The sequence below is a fragment of the Mobula birostris genome, chromosome 17 (assembly GCF_030028105.1).
Source record: "Mobula birostris isolate sMobBir1 chromosome 17, sMobBir1.hap1, whole genome shotgun sequence".
Taxonomy (NCBI): domain Eukaryota; kingdom Metazoa; phylum Chordata; class Chondrichthyes; order Myliobatiformes; family Myliobatidae; genus Mobula; species Mobula birostris.
In genome coordinates this window covers 6,206,730-6,230,235 of record NC_092386.1, presented here as the reverse complement: position 1 = coordinate 6,230,235, position 23,506 = coordinate 6,206,730, and the positions used below count along the sequence as shown (strand labels likewise).

The following is a 23,506-nucleotide window of genomic DNA, read 5'->3' as shown; positions in this document are numbered from 1 at the left end:
CCACAGATGCTGCCTGGCCTGTTGAGTTCCTGCAGAATTTTGTGAGTGTTGCTTGGATTTCCAGCATCTGCAGAATTTCTCTCTTGTCAGAGTTTCTAAGTAGCAGCAGTTGTGTGCACTTGTGTTGTCTTTAGACACTACACTATGCTCAGAGCAAACAATTTTTAAATAGGAACAGTTGTGTGTGTTTATGTTCAGAAAGCAGCGATTTTTGTCATTGATAGTTAGCAAGAAATAAGTGGTAAGACAATTCAGAACTGTTTTGCTCATCATTGTTTCAATGTTTAGGCTTGGAGATGCCAGAAACAGTTAGGAGTGAAAATAAAATGGTTTCACTTCTTCAACAAATATACACTCAGTGGCCATTTCATTAGCTACAGGAGTGGAACTTGGTGTGGTCTTCTTCTGCTGTAGCCCATCCACTTTAAGGTTTAACATGTTGTGCATTCAGAGATGCTCTTCTGCACACCACTGTTATAATACGTGTTTACTTGGGTTACTCTCATCTTTCTGTCTGTTTGAACCAGTCTGGCCATTCTCTCCCCTCTCTCATGAACAACACATTTTCACCCACAAAACTGCTGCTCACTGGCAGTTTTTTGTTTCTTGCATCATTCTATATAAACTTTAGAGACTTTTCTAGATGAAAATCCCAGGAGATCAGCCGTTTCTGAGATACTCAGACCATCCCATTCGGCACCAACAACCATACCACCGTTAAAGTCACTTAGATCACATTTCTTTCCCCATTCTGATGTTTGATCTGAACAACAACTGAATCTCTTCAACATGTCTGCATGCTTTTATGCATTGAATTGCTGCCACACAATTAGATGTTTAGATATTTGTATTAATGAGCAGGTGAACAGGTGTAGCAAATAAAGTGGCCAGTGAGTGTGTAGTAATACTTTATGATTGATTTCTGATTAGCAGATTATAATTTGCAAATATTCTTTGTTGATTTTCTTCCAGTTCATCTCCTGTTGAATGGTGGAGACAAGTCAAATCTCTACACATGGGACATGAGGAGCGGCCATTTTGTATTGGTATTGAAGCTCCCACCATCAGATCACATGGTGTCTGTCGCTGCCCCTTCCCATAATGGAACTAGAGCCCTCATTGCTTCAGTGGGCAATTTTGATTCCTGGATCTATGAACTGGCTTCTGTTTCTAATGAATCAGATTTCATTCCAGGGTAAGAACTTTTGACCTGCTGTTTTATGTATTGCATCTGAGAAGAATACATTTCTTCCCCAGACAGAGAAAAGTGTCTGGCGTAACACACACAAAATGCTGGAGTAACTAAGCAGGTCAGGCAGCGTCTACAGAGAGGAATAAACAGTTGACATTTCTGGCTGAGACCCTTCAACAGGACTTCAACTAAACAATGCCAAACCCTTCAACCAAACCAAGTGTTTGGTTGTGTCTTCTGTTGATACCTTGGTGATTTGTAACCAAGAATTTGCAAACACTCCACAATAAAGCGTAACAGTGGAGGATTATACTGGCTGTTCTACATGTGACATGTCAGGGGAATAACAATCCCTCCCCTCAACTCAAACGCTTAACCTCTTTAGAAAAGGAGCATAAAGAGTCTGAAATGGATATTTAACAATTTAGTGATTTAGTCCTTTTCACTACAAGGTTGGAAGAAAATGGCCAGACTGGTTGAAGCAGACAGAAAGGTGACAGTTACTCAAATAACCGTGTGTTACAATGGTGGTGTGCAGAGAAACATTTCTGAATGCACACACATTGAGCCTTGAAGAGGAAAACACAAGGAAATCTGCAGATGCTGGAATTTCAAGCAACACACATAAAAGTTGCTGGTGAATGCAACAGGCCAGGCAGCATCTGTAGGAAGAGGTACAGTCGACGTTTCAGGCCGAGACCCTTTGTCAGGACTAACTGAAAGAAGAGATAGTAAGAGATTTGAAAGTGGGAGGGGGAAGGGGGAGATCCGAAATGATAGGGGAAGACAGGAGGGGGAGGGATGGAGCCAAGAGCTGGACAGGTGATTGGCAAAAGGGATATGAGAGGATCATGGGATGGGAGGCCTAGGGAGAAAGAAAGGGGGAGAGGGGAAGCCCAGAGGATGGGCAAGGAGTATAGTGAGAGGGACAGAGGGAGAAAAAGGAGAGAGAAAAATAAATAAATAATGGATGGGGTACGAAGGGGAGGTGAGGAATTAACGGAAGTTACAGAAGTCAATGTTCATGCCATCAGGTTGGAGGCTACCCAGACGGAATATAAGGTGTTGTTCCTCCAGCCTGAGTGTGGCTTCATCTTGACAGTAGAGGAGGCCGTGGATAGACATGTCAGAATGGGAATGGGACGTGGAATTAAAATGTGAGGCCACTGTGGCCTGCTTTCTCTGGAGGACAGAGCGTAGATGTTCAGCAAAGCGGTCTCCCAGTCTGCGTCGGGTCTCACCAATATATAGAAGGCCGCATCAGGACCCCAAAACTCTGGAATGATTCCAGAGTTACTGAACATGTCGGTCCGTGCAGTCACTTTGAAATTTCCTGAGTTTTGGGAGCAAAATGCCATCGCTTGGTTTGTACAAGCTGAGGCTCAATTTGGGCTTCGAGAAATCTCCACTGACAACACCAATTATTTCTACATGATAGGTATCGCTCAGCAGTTCCACGGCTGCAAGAGTAGTGAGTCTACTAGAACACCCACCTGAACATGATAAATACCGATCATCAAAAACTCACCTTTTACAGACTTTTGGACCATTAGAGTCTGAGTGTACCGAACAGTAGTTCTCCTTGCCTGGCCTCGGTAGTGCTAAGCTGTCGGAGCTAATGGACCACGTGCTGTCTCTCCTGGGAAATCACCACTCTTGTTATATTTCTAAAGAACTGTTCATGCAGCAAATGCCTGATCAAGTTCACATAGCCCTTGCTAATGCACCTGTGAAGGACTATAGGGAGCTTGCTAAAAAGGCTGGCAGTTTACACTCAGCTAGGCAGCAGTGCATCATTCTTCCTCCTTTCTCTACCTCAATAAGCCCAGTCAGCAAGGTCCCAGTGGCTGCCAAACAGATGACGCTGGCTCTGTTTTTTTTTACCACACTCGCTTTGGTACAAATGCTAGGAAGTGCCAACCGCCTTGTAGCTTCAACAGTGCCAGTGCACCAGGACATTAGAGGTCTGTGAACACCCTGGGTTCCAGCTGCCAACGTTGTCCACTGTTCATTACGGACACCCTTTCAGGGCAACGCTTCCTGTGTGACATGGGTGGCAAGTGGAGTGTGTTGCCAGTATCGCCTATTGATGAGAAGGCAAACAGTGACAAAACCTCATTGGAGGCTGAAAACGGCCACAGGATCGAGACGTGAAGGGTGACACTCTGCTTGTTACACATGGGACTTGGTCCTGGATAAAGCGGCTAGATCTCTGCTTGGCACAGCTTTCCTGTGTGCACGACTATTAGTCGATCTTACAAACTGCTGGCTTGCGGATGTCATGGATTTTGGGTTGCTACCTTGCTCCTGCAGTAAGTTCTCCACAACGCCACCGCATGTGAGTTTATTCGGCTGCTGGGCGAATTCCCAAACCTCACTGAGCTCACATTCTCCACTACAGTCACAAAACAAGGGGTTGAACACCATATTTCTGCAACTGGCTGAACAGTCCATGCCCACGCCCATTGACTGGACTCAGAAAAGCTGGCAACCATGAAGACTGAGTCTGCCAACGTGGAAAGACTTGGCATTGTATGCCAGTTGAATAGCCCCGGGCTTCGCCCCTCCACGTGGTCTCCAAGTCCAATAGTGGTTGCCGCACATGTGGTGATTACTGACACCTTAATGAGGCCACCCACTCCTGATCGCTGCGTGGTGCCTGGGCTTTTCGGCATGTTTAGCCGGTAAATTAATTTTTTCCAAAGTTGATTCAGGTCGGGGCTACCATCGGGTGCCTGTGAGCTTGAAGGTCTTTCCCAAAACAGCTGTGATAGCCCCGTTTGGCCTCTTTGAGTTTCTGTGCATGCCATTTGGGCTGAAAAATGCAGCACAGACTTTCCAGTGGTCGATGGACTCTGTATTAAAAGACTGTGATTTTTACCTGGATGACATGCTTGTCACCAGTGCTTCCAATCTGAACAGTTATCTCATCTCTGCACACTTTTTGAGTGCTTAAGCTGACACGGGTTGATTATTAACTCTCCTAAATGTCAGTTGGGTTGTCACCCATTAACTATCTCAGCCATCGCATCTCCACAGAAGGTGCAAAATCTCTCCCATCAAAAGTAACCGGAATTATAGATTTCCCACAGTTCTGCACTACTAAAAATTGACAGGAGTTTTTAGGCATGGTGAATTTTGCAAGCTGCTGAATTTATGCTCCCCCTGTATAGTGCGCTTAAAGGCGGTGCCCCTAATCAAGTGTTTGACTGGTCAGCAGGTATTAACCAATTTCCCCCGGGATCAATAAAGTATGACTATGACTATATGACCAGGGCATTTGATGACACCATAGAAGTTCTTTCTGATGTGATCCTACTGGCGCACCCGTTCCCTATCGCACCCATAGCCATCACTACTGACACTTCAGCCTATGTTGTGGGTGCTGTGCATGAACAGTTGGTCGGAGGCATGTACAGCAGCCATTTGTGTTCTTCAGTCGGCAGCTCTGTCTCCCCTAAAGGAAGTACAGCACGTCTGACCGGAGCTTCTCAGTCTCCATCTGGCAGTCTGCCATTTTTATTTTCTTCTAGAAGGTTGACCACAAACACCTTGTGTATGCAATGGCCAAAACGTCAGACCCTTGGTTTGCGTGGCAGCAATGCCAACTGGCCTACATATCTGAGCTCACAACTGATATAGAACATATCAAGAGGGAAAATAACACTGTGGCTGATTGTTCGTATGGCCAGCCGCTGAGGACATACCCATGGGGTTGACCATGGCAGCTGACAAAGCTACTGACCCAGAGGTCCAGGCTTACTGAACAGCAGTCACGGGCCTGTGGCTGTCTGACATTAAGTTCAGGGAAGCTGGGGTTTCTCCCCTGTGTGATGTCTCAACTGGTTACATTTGCTCCATGATTTTCCATATTTGCAAACTGGAGGTGGGCTGTTTTTGCTTCAATAATTGGCCTGACACATCCAGGCTGGAAAGCCTCAGAAACTGGTTGCACTGAAGTTTGTGTGGCATGCCCTTAGAAAGGACGCGAGTGATTGGACTGCAGCCTGCGTGGAGTGAACCTGAATGTGTTTCAGTAGATCGCCTTAAACCGGCCCACCAAGATTTGGAGGATTCCGCTACCATGCTCCTGCTGTCACAACATGACCATCATACCTCAGGATGAGCCAGAGGCACCTGCTGTTCGTCCACCCATGGGACACAGGACCCAAGCCGGGCTGCTTGTCTGAGCTCCAGGCAGGCTCACAGTGCCGGTTTTAGTGAACTCTGGGTCGGGGGTGGGGGAGGTCTGTGTAGGGTAATGTCATGAGTGGAACGTAGATAATTAACAACCACTGACATTGGGTTGGAGTTCACTTTAAGAGGTGGGTCTGACATGATGAAGTAATTACATAAAGGATTTTTAGCACACTTTATGTTCAGTTTTGGTTGTTCAATAAATCAGTTGCTATGGCTTTTCTGAAACACATTTTTTAAAATTTCAAAATACACTTTATTCAAAAATAAAATTATATACAATAAACCATTCAATGAATCTCAATCCTTTACATACATTTCTCTTATCGTCTCTACATATCCATACTTTGGCCACCCACATAGCAAACCATTGATTCACCTTACCACACCATTGTTGAGGGGTATACTCCCCGCAACCCAACCCCTCCCACTCCCTCGGGTGAAGAAACCTATGCCGTGCTCCTTCCCCACCGGGCCCTTGAGAGGTGGCTGCACCGAGTTTCAGCGTGTCCCTCAGCACGTACTCCTGCAGCCGAGAATGTGCCAGTTGGCAGCATTCTCCCACGGACATCTCCATGTGCTGGTAGATCATCAAGTTTTGGGTCGACCAAAGAGCGTCTTTCACCGAGTTGATGATCTGCCAGCAGCACCGGATGTTAGTCTCCATGTGCGTCCCTGGGAACAGCCCATAGATCAGAGAGTCCTCTGTTACGCAGCTGCTGGGGATGAAACGTGACACTAGCCCGTCCATCCTCCTCAACACCCTCTCTGCGAACTGACAGTGTGTAAAGAGGTGGGTCACAATGCCTCTGCCGTTTTATTTGTGAAAACCTACGTTAGCTCGCTGCTGTTCATATATACAATAACAATTAGACATTGCCACCTTTAACTTGACAGATCTGCTGAGCTCATTTTTGAACCTGGTGACAGAGATGCAGTGATAGCTGTAAATATTCTTGATGATGACACGCCAGAGGAAGACGAGTTCTTTGCAGTCAGACTCGTGAATGCGAGGGGTGGAGCTGAAATTGGTTTTAATGATCACGTCATTCTAGTGATCGAATCAAACGATGACGCCTATGGGATAATCGGTTTTGTGCAGGTAAGTACAATTTCATTTTCATACTGATCTGGGTTTGAAAGCAAACTGAAAACTCTTTTAAGACCATGAGGCATACAGCAGGGGCAGAATTAGTCCATTCGGCCCATGGAGTCTGCTCCATCATTCCATCATGCCTGATTTATTATTCCTCTCAATCCCATTCTCATGCCTTCTCCCCGTAATCTTTGACACTCTTACTAATCAAGAACTTATCTACGTCTGCTTTAAATATACCTAAGTTTTCTTCTTCTTCTTGCGCCCATCACCACTCAGGGGCATAGGTTTAAGGGGAACAGGATGGGGAACTTCTTTACTCAGAGGATGGTGAGAGTGTGGAACGAGTTGCCAGCAGGAGTGGTGGATTCAGGTTCAAGTTCAACATTTAAGAGAAATTTAGATAGATATATAGATGGGAGGGGTATGGAGGGTGATGGTCTGGGTGCAGGTCGATAGGACTAGGCAGATTAATAGTTTGGCACAGACTAGATGGGCCAAAGGTCCTGTCTCTGTGATGTAGTGTTTTATGACTCTATTAAAAACTGAAACTGTATTTACGTTCTGCAGAGCTCCTTGTCCATGCAAGTTGAAGAATTGGAAGAAGACAATCAGATCACTCTGAGAGTTGAACGGCTGCGGGGAACTCACAGAACTCTAATTGTACATTGGGTAGCCAGTGGAAATGTGAATGATATCTTCCCAAACTCTGGAGCAGTAAGGATATTTCTTTTTATTTTATGTACCAAAGGTTAAATTTTCTTGGAGTTGAAAAGGCTGAGAGGCACCCTGATAAAGGTTTTCAAAATGTAGAGGGTTAGATGGAGTAGATGGTCAGTACCAGAGGACATCAGTTAAAGGTAACTGGAGGAAAGTTTGGGGGGAGCTGTCAGATTTAGGTTTCTTACACAGAGTGGTGAGTGCTTGAACCACTGTTTGGACTGGTTTTAGAGACAGACTCAATGGTTTGTTATGTGTAATGTAGACAATCATGGTATTTCCATAACCATGACTGCTCTTGGCAAATATTTTTACAGAAGTGGTTTGCTATTGTCTTCTTTTGGACTGTGTCATTACAAGACAGCTGACCGCAGGCATTATCAATACTCTCCTGCCTGGTGTCAGTGGTCGCATAATCAGGACTCGTGAAATACACGAGCTGCTCATACGACCATGCACCACCTGCTCTCGTGGTTTCACGTTACCCTGATCCGGGGTGCTGGGGGGGACTAAGCAGGTGCTACACCTTGCCCAAGGGTGACATACAGGCTAATGGAGGGAAGAGGGAAAGGAGTGCCATACACCTCCTTTGTATCTCCACCCCACCACCTATGCAGATACAATAGGGACATTTAAGAGACTCTTAGATAAAAATGGATGAAAGAAAAATGGGAGGATATGTGGGAAGGAAGGGTTAGATTGATTGTGGAGTAGGTTTATAACATCGTGGGCTGAACAGCATGCCCACAATTTACTAATCCATATGTCTTTGGTATGTGGAAACTGGAGGAGCCAGAGGAAGGAAATAAACTCGTGTTGCTGGCACCGTAAAATGTTATGCTATCCATTATGCTCCTGTGCCTTTCACAGAGAGTGGTGAATCTGTGGAATTCTCTGCCTAGGGAAGCAGTTGAGGCTTCCTCACTAAATATATTTAAGAAACAGTTTGATAGGTTTCTACATAGTAAGGGAATTAAGGGTTATGGGGAAAAGGCAGGTAGATGGAGCTGAGTTTACGGACAGATCAGCCATGATCTTATTGAATGGCAGGGCAGGCTCGATGGGCCAGATGGCCTGCTCCTGCTCCTATTTCTTATGTTCTTATGCCACTGAGTAAACTTACCCTTTATCGAAAATAATTGAACCATTTGCAATAGTTTATCCTTGTAGGGAAGGAGGGTTAGAAAATTCCATCTGTAATAATTTCAGTGTTCTGTTTTAGGGACGTACAGTGGCAGAAATGTTTAACGCGTCTGAATGCTATCACTCTTGTGTTTGCATTGGAAAGCTCGGACAGTAGTTAGCATATTCAATGCAGGCTACTGGGTCATCAAATCTTAAAACTAGTTAAACTAATCACTGAGTGTGGGACACACCGATTCTGATTGAATGGTGGAACAGACATGATGGGTCGAATGCCCTAATTCTGCTCCTGTGTCTTGTGGTCTTATTGAAACTATGTGGCGGAAGACAATAGGTGAATGGTCATATAACATTGGAGGGTGGGAACCGAACTGAAGTGACAGAGGAAGAGGCAGTTGGCTCACTAATAGAGAAAGCTTGGAGACAGTGTGAGGGATGATAGGCAGGTGATAAAGAAGGGATGCGCTCAGACCGATGGTTTGAGATGTGTCTATTTTAATGCAAGGAGTATTACGAACAAAGCAGATGAGCTTAGAGTGTGGACCAGTACTTGGAGCTATGATGTTGTGGCCATTACAGAGACTTGGATAGCTCAGGGGCAGGAATGGTTACTTCAAATGCCAGGATTTAGATTCTTCAGAAAGGACAGGGAGGGAGGCAAAAGAGGTGGGGGCATGGCACTGTTGATTAGAGCTAGTGTCACCGCTGCAGAAAAGGAGGGATTGTTTACGGACTGTCTGTGGATGGAAGTTAGGAACAGGAAGGGGTCAATGACCCTACTGGGTGTTTTTTATAGACCATCCAATAGTAACAGGGACATCGAGGAGCAGATAGGGAGACAGATTCTGGAGAGGTGTAATAATAACAGGGTTGTTGTGGTGGGAGATTTTAATTTCCCAAATATTGATTGGCATCTCCCAAGACCGTGGGGTTTAGATAGGGTAGAGTTTGTTAGGTGCATTCAGGAAGGTTTCTTGACACAATATCTAGATAAGCCTAAAAGAGGAGAGGCTGTACTTGATCTGGTATTGTGAAATGAACCCGGTCAGGTGTCAGATCTCTCAGTGGGAGATCACAATTTTATCTCCTTTACCATAGCATTGGAGAGGGATTGGAACAGACAAGTTAGGAAAGCGTTTAATTGGAGTAAGGGAAAATATCAAGCTATCAGGCAGGAACTTGGAAGCATAAATTGGAAACATGTTCTCAGGGATACGTATGGAAGAAATGTTCAGAGGATATTTGTGTGGAGTTCTGCATAGGTACGTTCCAATAAGACAGGGAAAGGATGGTAGAGTACAGAACCGTGGCGTACAAAGGCTGTTGTAAATCTAGTCAAGAAGAAAAGAAAAGCTACGGAAAGTCCAAAAGACTAGGTAATGATAGAGATCTAGAAGATTATAAGGCTAGCAGGAAGGAGCTTATGAATGAAATTAGGAGGGCCAGAAGGGGCCATGAGAAGGCCTTGGCGGACAGGATTCAGGAAAACCCCAAGGCATTTTACAAGTATGTGAAGAGCAAGAGAATAAGACGTGAGAGAATAGGACCAATCAAGTGTGACAGTGGAAAAGTGTGTCTGGAACCAGAGGAGATAGCAGAAGTAGTTAATGAATACTTTGATTCAGTACTCACTATGGAAAAGGATCTTGGCAATTGCAGGGATGACTTACAGTGGACTGAAAAGCTTGAGCATGTAGATAGTAAGAAAGAGGATGTGCTAGAGCTTTTGGAAAGCATCAAGTTGGATAAGTTGCCGGGCCCAGATGAGATGTACCCCAGGCTACTGTGGGAGACGAGGGAGGAGATTGCTGAGTCTCTGGCGATGATCTTTGCATGATCAATGGGGATGGGAGATGTTCTGGAGGATTGGAGGGTTGCGGATGTTGTTCCCTTATTCAAGAAAGGAAGTAGAGATAGCCCAGGAAATTATAGACCAGTGAGTCTTACTTCAGTGGTCAGTGGTTGGTAAGTTGATGGAGAAGATCCTGAGAGGCAGGATTTATGAACATTTGGAGAGGCATAATATGATTAGGAATAGTCAGCATGGCTTTGTCAAAGGCAGGTCATGCCTTATGAGCCTGATTGAATTTTTTGAAGATGTGACTAAACACATTGATGAAGGTAGAGCCATAGTTGTAGTGTATATGAATTTTAGAAAGGCATTTGATAAGGTACCCCATGCAAGGCTTATTGAGAAAGTAAGGAGGCATGGGATCCAGGGGGACATTGATTTGTGGATCCAGAATTGGCTTGCCCACAGAAGGCAAAAAGTGGTTATAGATGGGTCATATTCTGCGTGGAGGTCGATGGCCAGTGGTGTGCCTTAGGGATCTGTTCTGGGACCCCTACTCTTCGTGATTTTATGATCTTGATGAGGAAGTGGAGAGATGGGTTAGTAAATTTGCTGATGACACAAAGGTTGGGGGTGTTGTGGATAATGTGGAGGGCTGTCAGAGTTTACAGCGGGACATTGATAGGATGCAAAACTGGGCTGAGAAGTGGCAGGTGGAGTTCAACACAGATAAGTGTGAGGTGGTTCATTTTGGTAGGTGAAATATGATGGCAGAATATAGTATTAATGGTAAGACTCTTGGCAGTGTGGAGGATCAGAGGGAACTTGGGGTTCGAGTCCATGGGACACTCAAAGCTGCCGCGCAGGTTGACTCTGTGGTTAAGAAAGCATACGGTGCATTGGCCTTCATCAATCACGAGATTGAGTTTTAGAGCCGAGAGGTAATGTTGCAGCCATTTAGGACCCTGGTCATACCCCAGTTGGAGTACTGTGCTCAGTTCTGGTCACCTCACTACGGGAAGGACCTGGAAACCATCCAAAGGGTGCAGAGGAGATTTAGAAGGATGTTACCTGGATTGGGGAGCATACCTTATGAGAATAGGTTGAGTGAACTCGGTCTTTTCTCCTTGGAGTGATAGAGGATGAGAGGTGAGCTGTTAGAGGTGTACAAGATGAGAGGCATTGATCGTGTGGATAGTCGGAGCCTTTTTCCCAGGGCTGAAATGGCTAACACGAGAGGGCACAGTTTTAAGGTGCTTGGAAGCAGGTACAGAGAGAGGTCAGAGGTAAGTTTTTTACACAGAGAGTGGTGAGTGCGTGGAATGGGCTGCCGGTGAAGGTGGTGGAGGCAGATATGATAGGGTCTTTTAAGAGACTCCTGGATAGGTACATGGAGCTTTGAAAAATAGAGAGCTATTTCTAGGTAATCCTAGGTAATTTCTAAGGTCAGGATATGTTCAGTACAGCTTTGTGGGCTGAAGGGCCTGTATTGTGCTGTAGGCTTGCTATGTTTCTATAAATCTGTGACCATTGAGAACTTCAGATTGAGATCATGGAAGGCATTGATTGACCATCTCCTGTATTAGCTCAGAATCAGACTACTAGGTAATGAAAGAATGCAATTAACACTCATCAAAGTTGCTGGTGAACGCAGCAGGCCAGGCAGCATCTCTAGGAAGAGGTACAGTTGATGTTTCAGGCCAAGACCCTTCGTCGGACCTTCGTCAGGGTCTCGGCCTGAAACGTTGACTGTACCTCTTCCTAGAGATGTTGCCTGGCCTGCTGCGTTCACCAGCAACTTTGATGAGTGTTGCTTGAATTTCCAGCATCTGCAGAATTCCTGTTGTTTGCGTTAAAGAATGCAATTGATGTTTTTTAAATAAATATGTACCTTTGGAGCATACTCACCATGAGTGGGAAGAGTTAGATAAAAGGTCGGCGCAGTACGCCAGCTGAGCCTGTTACCTTGCTGTATCTCAAAGTAACATGGGCCGAAGGGCCTATACTGTGCTCTGTGTTCTACGAACTTAATGAATTGATATTAGTATCCAGTTTTTTTGTAATTATTGGTCCAATTTTACAGTTTACTTTTTCAGAGGGTCAATCTCTTGCAACGATTTTACTTGTGGTGTTGGCTGACGATATCCCAGAGGGAGCCGAGTTTGTGACTATAATGCTTGTAAATGTCACCACTGTGGATGTGCGAGACCAAACTAAAGGCGCGACCATTGATTCCAGCAAAAGGAATGGCATCCTGACAGTTCTCCCTAATGACTCGCCCTATGGTGTGATCAGCTGGCACAGAAACTCTCACAACGTCTCCCTGCAGGAGCCTGAATGTAAGTTTTGTGTAGTGCCTGTTGAGGATTAATCATCTTGCAGTTTCAGTCACCTCGGGATTATGCTGATCCTTGATTGTTCACCGCTATCCCTGGGGACAGAGGTGGGGACGTTCTCAGATTCCTGACTGAAACGTTACTTGGGGAAACCCTATGGTGTGTCCCTGGGGTCAGAAGTGGTGAAGTTAGAACATAAAATAGTACAGCATAGTACAGACCCTTCGGCCCTCATTGTTGTGCTGACTCTCAAACCCTGCCTCCCATAATACCCCCCCACCTTAAATTCCTCCATATACCTGTCTAGTAGTCTCTTAAATTTCACTAGTGTATCTGCCTCCGCCACTGACTCAGGCAGTACATTCCATGCACCAACCACTCTCTGAGTAAAAAACCTTCCTCTAATATCCCCCTTGAACTTCCCACCCCTTACCTTAAAGCCATGTCCTCTTGTATTGAGCAGTGGTGCCCTGGGGACGAGGCGCTGACTATCCACTCTATCTATTCCTCTTAATAGCTTGTATACTTCTATCATGTCTCCTCTAATCCTCCTTCTCACAAAAGAGTAAAGCCCTAGCTCCCTTAATCTCTGATCATAATGCATAATCTCTAAACCAGGCAGCATCCTGGTAAATCTCCTCTGTACCCTTTCCGATGCTTCCACATCCTTCCTATAGTGAGGCGACCAGAACTGGACACAAGTGTGGCCTAACCAGAGTTTTATAGAGCTGCATCATTACCTCGCGACTCTTAAATTCTATCCCTCGAATTATGTAAGCTAACACCCCATAAACGTTCTTAACTACCCTATCTACCTGTGAGGCAACTTTCAGGGATCTGTGGACATGTAACCCCAGATCCCTCTGCTCCTCCACACTACCAAGTACCCTGCCATTTACTTTGTACTCTGCCTTGGAGTTTGTCCTTTCAAAGTGTACCACCTCACACTTCTCCAGGTTGAACTCCATCTGCCACTTCTCAGCCCATTTCTGCAACCTATCAATGTCTCTCTGCAACCTTCGACAATCCCCTACATTACCTACAACACCACCAACCTTTGTGTCGCCTGCAAACTTGCCAACCCATCCTTCTACCCAAACATCCAGGTCGTCAATAAAAATCACGAAAAGTAGAGGTACCAGAATCGATCCTTGTGGGACACCACTAGTCACAAACCTCCAATCCGAATGTACTCCCTCCACCACCACCCTCTGCCTTCTGCAGACAAGCCAATTCTGAATCCACCTGGCCAAACTTCCCTGGATCCCATGCCTTCTGACTTTCTGAATAAGGCCACCGTGTGGAGCCTTGTCAAATGCCTTACTAAAATCCATATAGATCACATCCACTGCACCACCCTCATCTATATGCCTGGTCACCTCCTCAAAGAACTCTATCAAGCTTGTTAGACATGATCTGCCCTTCACAAAGCCATGCTGACTGTCCCTGATCAGACCATGATTCTCTAAATGCCCAGAGATCCTATCTCTAAGAATCTTTTCCGACAGCTTTCCCACCATAGACATAAGGCTCACTTGTCTATAATTACCCGGACTATCCCTACTACCTTTTTTGAACAAGGGGACAATATTCGCCTCCCTCCAATCCTCCGCTACCATTCCCGTGGACAACGAGGACATAAAGATCCTAGCCAGAGGCTCAGCAATCTCTTCCCTTGCCTCGTGGAGCAGCCTGGGGAATATTCAGTCAGGTCCCGGGGACATAAGTATTTTAATAACTCCAACACCTCCTGTGCCTTAATATCAACATGCTCCAGAATATCAACTTCACTCATATTGTCCTCACCATCATCAAATTCCCTCTCATTGGTGAATACCGAAGAGAAGTATTCATTGAGGGCCTCGCTCACTTCCACAGCCTCCAAGCACATCTTCCCACCTTTATCTCTAATCAGTCTTACCCTCACTCCTGTCATCCTTTTGTTCTTCACATAATTGTTCTCAGACTTGTGACTGAAACATTCCTTGGGAAACTATGCTTCTGAGTACTTTGTCCCAAGTGGGTTGAAATATTCCCTGTGGAAGGTTTCCCAGGGCAGAAGTGGCTAACATGAGGGGGAATAATTTATGGTGATTGGAGGTAAGTACTGAGGGGATGACAGAGAGTGGTGAGTGTGTGGAACGCGCTGGGAGGGTGGTAGTAGAGGCACATATATTAAAGCGTAACACACACAAAATGCTGGAGGAACTCAGCTGGCCAGACAGCATCTTATGTTTTGAACTATAAGAAACACTTAAGGAACATTTAAGAAGTGCTTAGATAGGCACACGAATGACAGAAAAATCGAGGGTTATGTCGGATGGAAGGGTTAGATTGATATTAGAGTAGGTTATAAGGTAGGCACAACATTGTGGGCTGAAGGGCCTGTACTGTGCTGTATCATTCTACGTTCTGTCTTGGTAAAGTACAAAATTAATAGGATTTTGTTAGCAAATGCATGTTCATTTTGAAATATAAATATATATATTGTAGCCTGGGAAAAAAACACACTCAGGTCAACAAATACTTTTTCAAGCAACACATACAAAATGCTGGAGACATCGACTGTACTTTTTTCCATAGATGCTTCCTGGCCTTTTCGTCAGCTTACCTGCTTCTGATGATCCTTCATTGTTGACACTAGAATTACAGCTGTTTTAATTGCTTGGTCCTGTCACATTTATGGATGCTGGTGATATAATATGAGTTTATTTGCCTGCATACAAAATATATATTACTGAATAATGAGAGGGCAGTTGTAACTCCTGTTCTCGATGATTTAAGAGAGCATTGTCTTGAATTTTACCCAAAGAAATTATACTTCTGCTACAGGGTGGTTTATATTTCTTATTTTGTGTAGGTGGTTGTTAGACTGTTTTGCAACTAATTTGTTATTTCTGTTGAATGTGTTGTCAAATAAAACCAAAATACTTCTTTCAGAAACTTACCTTAATAAGTAGACAAACATAATGATAATTTTAAACTGTTTTTGTCTTTTTGCAGCTGATTCAACTGATGTCACTTTAACTATAATTCGTGAAGAAGGATTTATGGGTGATGTTATTGTTCAGTACCGCACAAAACCAAATCTTTTCCTTCCACTTGTCAATCAAGCAACTGAAAATGAAGACTATAACAGCAGCCATGGCACAGTCATTTTAAAGGAAAACAGCACACAGGCTTTAATTAGATTTACAATATTTCCCGTAAGTTTCTTAAAGCACATGAATTTATTTATTTCTTTATTTAACGATACCACACGGAATAGGTGCTTCTGGCCCTCCATGCTGCGCAGCCCAGTAATCCCCGAATTAACCCTAAAGTAAACATAGGGCAATTTACAATGGCCAATTAACCTACTAACTAGTACGTCTTTGGAAACTGGAGCACCTGGAGGAAACGGACAGAGGATGCCAGGATTGAACTCCGAATTCCAAGCTGTGACATTGTCATGGTAACTGCTGTGCTACTGTGGCACCTAAAGCACCACTAGTTCTAAAGCATTTACTGCCGGTTGTTGTTATTCCTGCTACATAACTGTGGGTAATTCTGCAATAAGAAACGTGGGTGAGATGCTATACTAATTATACTAAATGTTTCTGGTGACTTCACATCAATTTATTAACCACATTGGGTTATATTTTACGCTCATTTCTGGCAGTAGGATAAAGATTAGCTATATTTATTTGTCACATATATTGTACTGTGTATAGTCTTAGGCACATATATATACTGTAGCTAGGGTACCTAGGACTTTTGCACAGTGCTGTATTTGTCAACGTAGATTGGAGAGCAAGTTTGTAAATCTGGCAGGAGGTAAGGAAGTTGGGAAGGGTGAGGGTAGAGTGCCATGGGAGGGGTGTGAGACAGATGGCAGAGAAGGAGTGCCAGGATGAGAGGACAGTGTAGGTGCAGACTCCCCCAGCACTGAGATACCAGGCAAGGTCATTTGAATCCAAATAAATGGTTTACCGGTTTACTGGTCAGTACAGAATTTGTCTCTGATACTTCCCACTCCCTCCCCTCTCCCTTCCACTTTTCCCAACCATGATTCCCCTCTTCCTGCCTCCTTCCCACTCTCAGAACCATATCAGAATCAGGCTTATCATCACTCACACGTCATCAAATTTGTTCTTTTTGTGGCAGCAATACAGTGCGATACATAAAATTACCACGGTCCTGTGCAAAAGTCGTAGGTACCTAGCTACATGAGCCCAAGACTTACACAGTACTATCCATACCACAAAATGCAAAAAATTGTATCAACAACCAGCAAAGTCTCACAATTTAATGTGGGTGGCCACCAGTGGTGCTATCCCATCTGGTGGCAGTGTAGCTTGCCCGCCAATTACTAACCCTAGCCCGCACTTATTTGGAATATGAAAGGACACAGGAGCACTTGGAGGAAACCCGCACGATCACAGGGAGAACTTACAATCTCCTTACAGACAACGGTAGGATTTCAAGCCAGTTGCTGGTATGGTGAAGCATTACATTAACTGCTACGCTATTGTGCAGAACAAGGAAGCATTTCTAACCTGAGATGGGAATCAAAAATTTTGAATGCTAAACAGAGTGCAAGCCTAGGACTAACTAGAAACTGATAGGTTTCTGGGTAGGGGAGGGGAGGATGAAGTAAGAAGCTGGGAGGTAATAGGCCCTTTACCATTTACCCTTTACCCTTTCCACCTATCACCTTTGAGCTTCATTCACCTCCTACACCCACCTGGCTTCATCTTTTACTTTCTAATTTATACTCCTTACCCTTACCCCACCTTCTTATTCTGGCATCGTCCCTTTTCCTTTCCAGTCCTGAAGAGGGGTCTCAAATCAAAACATCAACTGTTTCTTCCTCTCCAGAGATGCTGCCCAACCTGTTGAGTTCCTCCAGCATTTTGTGTGTGTGTTACTCTAGATTTCCAACATCTACAGAATCTCTTGAGTTTGTGCTTAACAGAGACCCGATGTAGATTGGAAGACCACTTCATCAAGTACTTACACTCTGTATGTCAGAAAAAGCGGCTGGATCTCCCGGTAGCCACCCATTTCAATTCTACCTCCCATTCCCCTTCTGACATGTTAGTCCATGGCCTCCTCTACTGCCGCAATGAGGTCATACTCAGATTGGAGCAGCAGCACCTTATATTCTGCCTGGAGCCTCCAACCTGATGGCAAAAACATTGATTTTTCAAACTTCTGGTAACTGCCTCCCCCCCCCGCCACCTTTACCATTTCCTATTCCTGTTTCCCCCTCTTGCCTTATCCCCTTACCTGCCCATCACCTCCCTCTGGTGCTCCTCTTTCTTCCCTTTCATCCATGGCCTTCCATCCTATCCTATCAGATTTCCCCTTCTCCAGCCCTTTCACAAATCAACTTCACCCCTTCCCCATCTCCTGGTTTCACCTATCACCTACCACCTTGTGCTTCTTCCCCCTCTCCCCCCACCTCTTACTCCGACTTCTCCTCTTTCTTTCCAGTCCTGATGAATGACGTTCCCTCTAATTTCCAATGACCAGTGTGCGCAAAAATCTTGTGCTGTGCATTTCTTTTTGCCCAGTGACAACAACGTGTGCACCAAATAATTTCTTACAATAAAATCAGTATAAAGAAGCCTGTTCTAAAATCTGCAGACAAATCATCACAATCTCCATGTTGTCAACACCATCCACATCAGAAACCTGAAAAGGAAATGTGATGGTGTACAATCGTGAAATATACTTAACATGGCAACGAGGTAGAGGGTGACAACCTTTTCTGCGGAGTTTAAACTCCTTTGTGTGCTAGTAAAAAAGATGCGTGTGCGCACACACACCTGAGAGGGAACAGCACCGATGAAGGGTCTCAGCCTGAAATGTCGACTGTTTACTCATATCCATAGGTGCTGCCTGGCCTGCTGAGTTTCTCAAGCATTTTGTATGTGTTGCAAAGTGCCAGTACCAATACTGTTCAGACTCAAAAGGCTGAACAGCCTGATTCTGCTCCTATGTTTTATTATCCAATGGATGTTTAAGAGACTCTTAGTTAGGCACATGGATAAGAGAAAAATTAGGGGTACAGAACGGCTAGATTGATTGTGAAGTACGGTAGGCTTATATAGATTGACCCAACATCATGGGCTGAAGGATCCGTACTGTGCCATAATGTTCTATGCTCTATTTTCTAAATAAGCTTTAACAGCATCATTACAACAAAGACATCATGTCTTTATTTAATTAAGTAACACATTTGAGAATGAAAAGCGTACAAGGTGATAATTCTGCTCCTATATCTTGGTGGTCTTATGATAAGAGACATAGATTGAGTGGACAACAGGAGACATTTTCCAAGGGTAGAAATGGGTATTACAAAGAGGCCTAATTTTAAGGTAATTGGGGGGGGGGGAGTCTGAGGTAAGTATGGGGGGGGGAAGTCTGAGGTAAGTATGGGGGGAGGAAGTCTGAGGTAAGTATGGGGGGGAAGTCTGAGATAAGTATGGGGGGGAAGTCTGAGGTAGCTATGGGGGAGTCTAAGGTAGGTATGGGGCGGAAGTCTGAGGTAGGTATGGGGGAAGTCTGAGGTAGGTATGGGGGAAAGTCTGAGGTAGGTATGGGGGGGAGTCTGAGGTAGGTATGGGGGGGTCTGAGGTAGGTATAGGGGAAATCTGAGGTGGGTATGGGGGGAGTCTGAGGTAGGTATGGGGGGAGTCTGGGGTAGGTATGGAGGGGAGTCTGAGGTAGGTATGGGGGGAAGTCTGAGGTAGGTATGGGGGGAGTCTGAGGTAGGTATGGGGGGAAGTCTGAGTTAGGTATGGGGGGAAGTCTGAGGTAGGTATGGGGGGAAGTCTGAGGTAGGTATGGGGGTAAGTCTGAGGTAGGTATGGGGGGAAGTCTGGAGTAGGTATGGTGGAGAGTCCGGGGTAAGTATGGGGGAAGTCTGAGGTAGGTATGGGGGGAGTCTGGGGTAGGTATGGGGGGGAAGTCTGAGGTAGGTATGGTGGGGAAGTCTGAGGTAGGTATGGAGGGGGGGTCTGAGGTAGGTATGGGGGGAAGTCTGAGGTAGGTATGGGGGAGTCTGAGGTAGGTATGGGGGGGATGTCTGGGGTAGGTATGGAGGGAAGTCTGGGGTAGGTATGGGGGGAAGTCTGGAGTAGGTATGGTGGAGAGTCCGGGGTAAGTATGGGGGAAGTCTGAGGTAGGTATGGGGGGGGTAGGTATGGGGGGGAAGTCTGAGGTAGATATGGAGGGAAGTCTGAGGTAGGTATGGGGGAAATCTGAGGTAGGTATGCAGGAAGTCTGGGGTAGGTATGGGGGGAAGTCTGTGGTAGGTATGGTGGGGAGTCTGAGGTAGGTTTTGGGGGGAAGTCTGGAGTAGGTATGGTGGAGAGTCTGGGCTAAGTATGGGGGAAGTCGGTAGGTATGGGGGGGAGTCTGGGGTAGGTATGGGGGGAGTCTGGGGTAGGTATGGGGGGAAGTCTGAGGTAGGTATGGAGGGAAGTCTGAGGTAGGTATGGGGGGAAATCTGTGGTAGGTATGGGGGAAGTCTGTGGTAGGTATAGTGGGGAGTCTGAGGTAGGTATGGGGGGAGTCTGGGGTAGGTATGGGGGGGAAGTCTGAGGTAGGTATGGGGGGAAGTCTGAGGTAGGTATGGGGGGAGTCTGAGGTAGGTATGGGGGGAAGTCTGAGGTAGGTATGGGGGAGTCTGAGGTAGGTATGGGGGGGATGTCTGGGGTAGGTATGGAGGGAAGTCTGGGGTAGGTATGGGGGGAAGTCTGGAGTAGGTATGGTGGAGAGTCCGGGGTAAGTATGGGGGAAGTCTGAGGTAGGTATGGGGGGAAGTCTGAGGTAGGTATGGAGGGAAGTCTGAGGTAGGTATGGGGGGAAATCTGTGGTAGGTATGGGGGAAGTCTGTGGTAGGTATGGTGGGGGAAGTCTGAGGTAGGTATGGGGGGGAAGTCTGAGGTAGGTATGGGGGGGGGAAGTCTAAGGTAGGTTTTTACACAGAGTGGTGGTTACATGGAATGCCCTGCCAGGGTAGTGGTAGAGGCCGATACATTAGGGACATTTAAGAAACTCTTAGATGTATTGTAGATTTGTGTATCATTGGTTCTGTTATGGTTATTATTCTATGGAGTTATTGAGTATGCACCCAAGAAAATGAATCTCAGGGTTGTACAGTTTATGGTGACATATATGTATGTACTTTGATAATAAAGTTACTTTGAACTTTGAACTTAGCTGTCAGATACACTATTCTTTCATTCCATGGATGGTAGAAAAATGGAGGGCTATGTGGAAGGGAAGGGTTAAGGTGATCTTAGAGTCCGGTTGGCATAACATTGTGGGTGAATGGCCTGTTGTGTGCTGTACTGTTCTATCTTCTATGAACCCCTTTCCCCATTGAATCCCAGCTAAAAATGGAGCTGTATTTCTCTGAGAAGTTTGTCTTTCAACAGTGATGCCCCCACAGGTGTGCTCTTAGATAGGCACCTGAAATCCCCAGGCACCCACATATCCGTTCCACGCACTGTCCTCTACCAAGGGAGAATAAAACGTCAGTTCTAATGGAATGGAAAACAGCAATGGCCTTTATGCAGCTGCAGTTCTGAAAATGCAGTGTCTGTGACATTAAATCTGAGTCGGCTGCGGTCGGGTGCTTCCAATGCATTGGCAAGTTAGCGGCACTTGGAGGTTCATGGCAGGGAGAGTTTCTTCCTTCTACCATCTGCGTGAGATGATGAGTCTATCGGGACTTTGAGGCTTTTTTTTACCGTGCCCATGGTCTGCTCTTTATGGTATTGCTTTGCACTGTTGTAACTATATGTTATAATTATGTGGTTTTGTCAGTTTTAGTCTTGGTTTATCCTGTGTGTCTGTGATATCATTCTGGAGGAACATTGTATCATTTTTAATGCATGCATTTCTAAAAGATAATAAACGAGAACTGAGTGTCCTCATAATCTAATCTAATCTAATCTAATAAACCAATTTTGTATGACATTAAGAACATAGAACAGTACAGTATGTTTAGAAAATGAGGGGGATCTCATTGAAACCTATCGAATATTGGGAGGTCTGGATACAGTGGACATGGAGAACATGATTCCTATAGTGGGTGATTCCTACAGCACCAGAGACACAGCCTTAGAACTTAGAATAGAGATGAGGAGGAATTTATTTAGCCAGGGGGTGGTGAATCTGTGGAATTAGTTGCTGTAGATGACTGTGGAGGCCTCGTCATTGGGTATATTTAAAACAGAGGTTGATAGGTTCATGTTTAGTCAGAATATCAAAGATTACACGGAGAGGGCAGGAGAATTGGATTAAAAATACTCCAGATATTGCCTAACCAGAGTTTTATAAAATTGCAACATAACCTCCTGACTTTTGAACTCAATGCCTCGACTGAGCATTCTATAAGCCTTCTTAACTACCTTATTGACCTGTGTAGCCATTTTCAAGGAGCTATGAACTTGGATCTCTCTGCCCAGCAACACTGTTAGGGACCTTGCCATGCATTTGTCCTACCGAGTTGCAACACCACACTTTTATCTGAGTTAAATGCCACCTGCCATTTCTCAGCCATATCTGCAACTGGTCTATATCATCCTATATTTATTGCCAATCTTCTACACTATTCACAGCTCCACCAATCCTGATATCGTATGCATTTTCATCCAGGTCATTTACATACAGCCAAGGTCCCAGCACAGATCCCTGCAGAACTCCACTGATTACAGTCCTCCAGTTCGAATAAGTACCTTCGACACTCCTCTCTGTCTTCCCTGCACAAGCCAGTTCTGAATCCTAAAGAACCAATTCGCCGCTGATCCCACGCATCTTAATCTTCTGGATTAGCCTCCCATGAAGGACTTTGTCAAACACCTTACTAAAATCCCTGTGGACAACATCCACTGCCCTACCCTTATCAATCTCTCTCATCACCTTGTCCAAAACCTGTCAAATTGGTAAGGCACAGACTGCCGCACACAAAGCCATGCTGGCTCTCCCTAATTAGGTCATGGGTTTCTAAATGCACGTATATACTATCCCGAAGAATGCTCTCCAGCAATTTCCCTACAGCTGATGTGAGACCCATTGCTCTATAGCTCCCAGGATTTTCCCTTGTTCCCTTCTTAAATAGAAATACAACATTAGCCTCTCGCCTGTCCTCCGGGACTTCGCCTGTGGCTAAGGAGGACACAAACGTACTGGTTAAGGCCCCAGCAATCTCGTCTCCTGCATCCTGGGGTAAATCTCATTACACCCTGGGGACTTACTCACCTTAATACTACTTAGGAGGCCCAACACTTCCGCCTCCCTGATCTCTAATCACCCTAACATATTAACAGACTCAGCACTGATCTCCTGGTCCTCCATATCTTTTTCCTTGGTAAATACTGAAGCAAAGTACTCAATAAGAATCGCACTCACATTCTCTGCATTCGAGCAAATGTTCCCCCCTTTATTCTTGAGTAGTCTCACCCTCTCCCCGGTTATCTTCTTGCTCTTGATGTATGTATAGAATGCCTTGGGATTCACTTTAATCCTATTTACCAAGGACTTTTCATGGCCCCTCCTGGCTTTCCTAATTCCCTTCTTTAGTTCCTTTCTGGCTTCTTTATACTCATGGGCTTTATTTGATCTTAATTTCTGAATTTTTACATACTTTTCCTTTTCCTTCTTGACTAAATTCATCACCTCTCTGGACATCCAAGGTTCTCTTAGTTTTCCATCCCTGTCCTTCCTTCTAAAAGGAACATACCTTTCCTGTCCTCTACAATTGATCTTTCAACACCCTCCACGTGTCTGATGTGGACTTGCCAGAGAAAACGTGTTCTCAGTTAACACTTCTTAGTTCCTGTCTAATGCTCTCTTAATTTGCTCTACTCTAATTTAAAACTTTCTCACAAGGACCCTATCTATCCTTATCTATAGCTATCCTGAAAGTTAAGGAGTTGTGTCACTCTTCCCTATTTGCTCACCCACTGAAATGTCAGTCACCTGTTTCTCAGTGTCCTGGTGGCTATGGGGGGTGGGGTTCGCTCTGTCGT

At 45.1% G+C, this 23,506-nt stretch overlaps 1 protein-coding gene across 1 annotated transcript in view; it reads left to right on the top strand.

The window, feature by feature from the left end:
- The window catches only part of adgrv1 (adhesion G protein-coupled receptor V1), a 525,473-nt gene that overhangs the window by 220,648 nt on the left and 281,319 nt on the right, over positions 1–23,506 (top strand). The window contains exons 50-54 of the mRNA XM_072281026.1: positions 973–1,195; positions 6,287–6,491; positions 7,056–7,202; positions 12,224–12,479; positions 15,480–15,682. Coding sequence (XP_072137127.1) covers positions 973–1,195; positions 6,287–6,491; positions 7,056–7,202; positions 12,224–12,479; positions 15,480–15,682 — 1,034 coding nt within the window. The remainder of the gene's footprint in view (positions 1–972; positions 1,196–6,286; positions 6,492–7,055; positions 7,203–12,223; positions 12,480–15,479; positions 15,683–23,506) is intronic.